Source organism: Lampris incognitus, chromosome 3 (assembly GCF_029633865.1).
Source record: "Lampris incognitus isolate fLamInc1 chromosome 3, fLamInc1.hap2, whole genome shotgun sequence".
Taxonomy (NCBI): Eukaryota; Metazoa; Chordata; class Actinopteri; order Lampriformes; family Lampridae; genus Lampris; species Lampris incognitus.
Window position 1 is genome coordinate 95546518 of NC_079213.1, and position 6304 is coordinate 95552821.

At 41.2% G+C, this 6304-nt stretch overlaps 1 protein-coding gene across 1 annotated transcript; it reads right to left on the minus strand.

The window, feature by feature from the left end:
* Positions 1-1568: 1568 nt before the first annotated feature.
* Positions 1569-5494, minus strand: si:ch211-212d10.2 (uncharacterized protein LOC557710 homolog). The gene is made up of 3 exons (XM_056277590.1): positions 5120-5494; positions 4585-4700; positions 1569-3256 (listed from the first exon to the last, which is right to left on the minus strand). Exons 1-3 carry the CDS (start codon positions 5307-5309, stop codon positions 3158-3160), a joined length of 405 nt encoding a protein of 134 aa, XP_056133565.1. The 5' UTR covers positions 5310-5494; the 3' UTR covers positions 1569-3157.
* Positions 5495-6304: the final 810 nt, after the last annotated feature.

Sequence of the window (6304 nt, forward strand, 5' to 3'; positions counted from 1 at the left end):
CTGACCTTCTTCTCACACCATGTGCTCCTGTAATCATGTTGCAGAAAACCAAGTCCCACCTTCACATGATGCTTGATGGTGATTCCCACACCTTATGGGGCTGTCCTATGATACTTTTTTGACCATTTGGTTTGGTGGCAATCATTTCAAGAAACATGTACTGGACATGGGGTCCACTTGAACGACTGGGATTTCACCCCTACCTAAAACGACAATCGGCGGTCAAAATAATCAAATCAAAATTTTAAACTCTATATTCTGTCACGATAAATACCCAAATTGAGATATTAATGCATTGCATACACTACCGTTCAAAAGTTTGGGATCACCCAAACAATTTCGTGTTTTCCATGAAAAGTCACACTTATTCACCACCATATGTTGTGAAATGAATAGAAAATAGAGTCAAGACATTGACAAGGTTAGAAATAATGATTTGTATTTGAAATAAGATTTTTTTTACATCAAACTTTGCTTTCGTCAAAGAATCCTCCATTTGCAGCAATTACAGCATTGCAGACCTTTGGCATTCTAGCTGTTAATTTGTTGAGGTAATCTGGAGAAATTGCACCCCACGCTTCCAGAAGCAGCTCCCACAAGTTGGATTGGTTGGATGGGCACTTCTTTGAGCAGATTGAGTTTCTGGAGCATCACATTTGTGGGGTCAATTAAACGCTCAAAATGGCCAGAAAAAGAGAACTTTCATCTGAAACTCGACAGTCTATTCTTGTTCTTAGAAATGAAGGCTATTCCATGCGAGAAATTGCTAAGAAATTGAAGATTTCCTACACCGGTGTGTACTACTCCCTTCAGAGGACAGCACAAACAGGCTCTAACAGGTACTATTTAATGAAGATGCCAGTTGGGGACCTGTGAGGCGTCTGTTTCTCAAACTAGAGACTCTAACGTACTTATCTTCTTGCTCAGTTGTGCAACGCGGCCTCCCACTTCTTTTTCTACTCTGGTTAGAGCCTGTTTGTGCTGTCCTCTGAAGGGAGTAGTACACACCGGTGTAGGAAATCTTCAATTTCTTAGCAATTTCTTGCATGGAATAGCCTTCATTTCTAAGAACAAGAATAGACTGTCGAGTTTCAGATGAAAGTTCTCTTTTTCTGGCCATTTTGAGCGTTTAATTGACCCCACAAATGTGATGCTCCAGAAACTCAATCTGCTCAAAGAAGTGCCCATCCAACCAATCCAACTTGTGGGAGCTGCTTCTGGAAGCGTGGGGTGCAATTTCTCCAGATTACCTCAACAAATTAACAGCTAGAATGCCAAAGGTCTGCAATGCTGTAATTGCTGCAAATGGAGGATTCTTTGACGAAAGCAAAGTTTGATGTAAAAAAAATCTTATTTCAAATAAAAATCATTATTTCTAACCTTGTCAATGTCTTGACTCTATTTTCTATTCATTTCACAACATATGGTGGTGAATAAGTGTGACTTTTCATGGAAAACACAAAATTGTTTGGGTGATCCCAAACTTTTGAACGGTAGTGTATGTTAGTATGACTGTTAAGAAATGACTGACACCAAAATTAACATTTTAACTTTAATACTATTTTTCAAACAATTTAAAATGGCTGCTGTCCAACGCCTGTAAATACTGCAATGCCTCGGTGGTAGTCATGGCGCGTCTGAAACGGCGGCTGTACCCAGACACTCCATTATCCAAGCTGCTTATCCCAATTGGGGTCGCGGGGTGCTGGAGCCTATCCCAGCAGTCACTGGGCGGCAGGCGGGGAGACACCCTGGACAGGCCGCCAGTCCATCACAGGGCCCTGTATGTATATGTGTCTATGAAAGGCAGCGTTGGAGGTGTGGCGCCACCCAACAGCTCTGAGGTAAGTGTTTGTTACCTCCAGTGGCAGGCCTCTTGTTACCTCTTCAGAGTTTTCTGGGCCTCCTTCAGTAAAGTGTCAAAGTCTAGCTTGTGAAACTTGTTCTTTGCAGACAACGACTCATACTCTCTATTAGAATCTGAGGGGACACCATAATAACACCAAAATAGTAGAGAGAAGATTTTGGGATAGGAGTTATTTCAGTCACAAGAATAAGGGTTGAATTTACACTAATTTGGGAAGCAATGGTAAAAAAAAAGTCATGAAGAAGGAGAAAATACAGACAAAGAAGAGGCATAGTTGGTTAAGTAGTCCACATTGTGAGGATTAGCATGGGACATTGGAAAATTTACGGAAAACGAGCAGATGTACCCAGACATGTTGGCAATAATCAAAAATCAAGTTTAGACTATTACTCTGCACTGGAGAATGCTAGTGTGTTTCTAGGACAGAGCAATGAACTTCATGAAGGAAATGACCCACGTCATAAATAATGACATGATGTGCAAATTACGCGCGGTCATTTTGACTGCTCAGTCGTTTTAGGTCGATCTTATCGTAACATTTTTGTGTGCAATTGATCTAAAACTAATTTTAATGCAAAATATATGCAATTTTAGGAGCATTCAGGGAGCGGCATGTCTATCTTTTTTTTTCCACAAAGTTATTAAACTTTGAAAATCCAAAATGGTCAAAAATTACCACCTGCATGAGGGCAGCGCTGTGCAGTAGAGGATACCTCAATGTCAACATGATACCATCAAAAATGAAGCTTTACCATGGCTGCTGTCATTCTCAGAGAAGATATTAAAACGTCAAATTATGGACTAGTATTTAGAAATCCAATACGCAAATCTCCAGAGAATACCAAATAGTCAATAATGCTAGCTGGTTGTGCAATATGGATGTGGAAGTAAAAATTATACTTAATGCTGGACTGAATCAGAGACATTACTACTCGCTGATGTGCTATAAACAGCTCCAGACTCTTGTTTTAGCATCAGACGTGGTTTGCAACCCAGTCTCTTGGCAGAAAAAAAAAAAAGCTCAAATAAAATTCAATGATGTCATGTCCCCTTCAGACAATCCTCCTCGATATTGAACAGATTACACAGCAGCTCCAGATGATCCAAGTGGAAAAGTTCCTGAAAAACTATAGATAAAGCTTAGGAATGTCTCGGACGGCTTTGGTTTGTGAAATAAATCTTAACAATGGCCATAACAGGTTTGCTATATGCAGGAGGCTCCACAATCAGGGAGTCAGTGGTCCCAACGAGGGGGAGAAAGTCAAAGGACAAAACAACCATTCAAGATGTTCACCTCTTCTGGTCTGCAGGAAAAGGCTGTAAGGAGAGAGGACCTGCGTGCTTCACATACACACTACCGTCCTCCAGCTTGACTTCATAGATTTGTTGCTAAAACAGACAAACACATAAAACAAAAGACATGAGACACATGGGGCAACAGTAGAGAAACACAACACCTGATTCCAGCTGTAATCAGGAAGACCTTAGCATGTATGCAGCACATTAAGGTGTCAAAGCCCTCTTTTCTGAGGGCACGGCTTTTTACTGTAAAGATATGATTACAGTATTACTTTCATATTAAACTGTGATGACAACCATGTTGAGCACTGCACGGAAACATTTTAAGCATCTCTGATTTCAGTCTCTTATACCTTTTTTTGAGCGCAAATGTTATATAAAACTGAGTAATCAAAGCAGGGAAAATATGTTTATGTGAAAGTTTATGGGAAACTCCTGGGGAATCTCCAGTTTGGATTGCTTTCAAAGTTTACAACATGAAACGTTGAACCATGTATGTTCATTGATAAGTTTAACTGAACAGGTTAAGAAGCTGATTCTTCACTCTTGATCATACTAGATAGATATTACAGAGACAGGACGAAGATTATAGAGGAACAGTGATTGATGAGATTTTAATTCTCATGCCTTGCCAAACAGCTGAAACTGGACCTGTGTCAAACGGAAAAGGATTTGTGTGCACAACTCATAATGTATACAGGTCAGCTCCCATATGCATCAATGACAGGAGGGCCTAAATCTTCACCAGACGCACATGGTTACAGAGGCTCAAAATGAGCATGTTTTGTTTGCTTAACATTACGCATGTCACTTTACACTTTGCGAGGCTAGCCTATGCAATTTACTGCTGTATCCTAAAACAATGTGATTAGGTAACTGCAGCAGGCCATAATATGATATAGGCAGGGACATAACACATGAGCCAAGTGACTATATCATCACCACAAACATTTTAACAGAGCAGGGCATGAACAAATTTCAGGTGGCAAAGGTGGGATTCAACATCTCTGTGATGCTAATGCCAAATTCATGTTAGCTTGCTTGTTTTAACTTGTCCTCTCATCTGCAAAGAGAAAGAAATACTAACCGCACACATGGATTATGCTGTCAAAGACAACACGTGACTAGCTAATTCTTAAACCAATAATGTATAGACGTAGTTGCATTATGGGGGATATATAGTGTCATTTGGGTGTTTATTTTGTAGTGTCAAATTTCGTATCCCCAAAAGAAAATATATCCCATGTATCCGTGGCATCACCAGGGTTATTATTGTGTAGATTATTTTCATCATTTTATATACTAATTTAGGATTATCAACATGGTTTATAAACAAAGCAGCATTTCAGATATACTCGATATGGAAACATATTCTTTTGGGGATACAACATTTGGCAGGACAGGTAACTTGGCCTGACCTGAAGACCGGTTCCTGACAGCCCTGTTCTCAGATTAAAGTCATAGTCGTGCCAGGGACAGAAGACCTGCAGGACGCCGTCAGCCTCCTCGATGTCTCCATCACACAAAGGGCCACCTAACACACACACACACACACACACACACACACACACACACACACACAATAAATACACATTCAATAACATTTTAAATATCTGATGAGCTAAAACGGAAGGTGTCTTGTTTTGGGATGTAGCCTGTGACCGGCGTTACTTTCAACAGATATAGAGGCGTAGCAATATGACAGCAGGGGGCATAAAGCGGCTCTATTTTTCGTTTAACGCTGCATTTATTTAACCACGACCAACAAATAGATGATATTTTAGTATTTATGTGTCACCTACAGTAGCATCACAGATCCAAAACACGATATCACGATATCAAACATTTTTGTTGTTGTTTTGTATTTGTACATATCAGTGTGAGGTGCTTTATTCCTCCTCCATAGACAGCTGAAGGGTTAATCAAAGCGAGAATACAGCGATCAGGCTTTACCGGCGTGAGAACAACGGGCGTCCATCGCAAAGAATTCGCCTTTAACGTGGAAGAGGCAAACGTCCGCACGGCGGCCGAGGGAGGAGTACAGCAGCCGGCACGGCCGCTGGGCTAGCTCCGAGGCCGGGCCCAGGAGTCTCCACGACTCGCTCCCCGGATTTCCCTCTTCGCTCCAGGAGTCAGAAGCCATGAAAAGGATCGAAATAAATCGAGTGTCCGTCGGCGCTGCTTATTGCGGGGCTCTTTTTTCGCCAAGGGTGAACGGACCCGGCCATTTGTTGTTGGGTACGAATATCTCCTCCGAGCCGCGCCGCCCGGGCGGTCTCACCGCGTAGCCCGTTGGTGTGAACGGAGCCTACGTGGAGGAGCGCTGTAGCCTGCATGCCCCCGAACGCACCATAGCCTCGTCGCTCCCTCCTCTCCAGCCTTGGTTTTCCTGCTTTATACCGTACTTTTTGTGAATTGGAAGTTGATATGAACGCCACAAGGGCTATTGTGAGTTCATAGTTTGTTTTTTTGTAAACAGTGAATGCATTCAAGAGATACGATACATCATACACGAGCATTACTCAGAACTCAAGGTGTATTTTTTATTCTTGGGATTGGCATTCAAACGAAAAATAATTTCCCTATAAATCTAAATTTCCACATTAAACTCAACCACAAGCCAAAATAAACCCAGGCTGTTAAATGTAGCCCATCATAAATTCAAACGTATCATTATGACTGCATGGGGCCCATTGATTCAGCCCTATGAGCAGGAACAGATCAAATAGGTCTGGTTTCAGACAATGCAAGTTACTGCTGCCTAACATTTTATATTCTTTTTTGGTGGCCCTCTCAATTTATAACGGTGAAGTACCGCTCTTTAAAACAACAACAACAGCAAATAGAAAACAGAAGATTGGATTTTTTTTCTTTCTTTCTTTTGTTGCCAGATGTGTGGTTACGATGTGGACCATTGTTTTAATATAATGAGCAAAAATTTCAAACCCATTTCTCACTTATCAATTATGAAGTCCATTATTGTCCGTAGATGGCAGACATGATGAAATGCGGTCTGGTCTGCACAGGCCTTTGGCAGTGAGATGTGTTGAGGTTGAATTTTCCACATTTACTTCCTTAACATTATTACTAATCACCAGTGGACCCTGCGTTTCTTATTACCTGAAACAAGATTTAAGC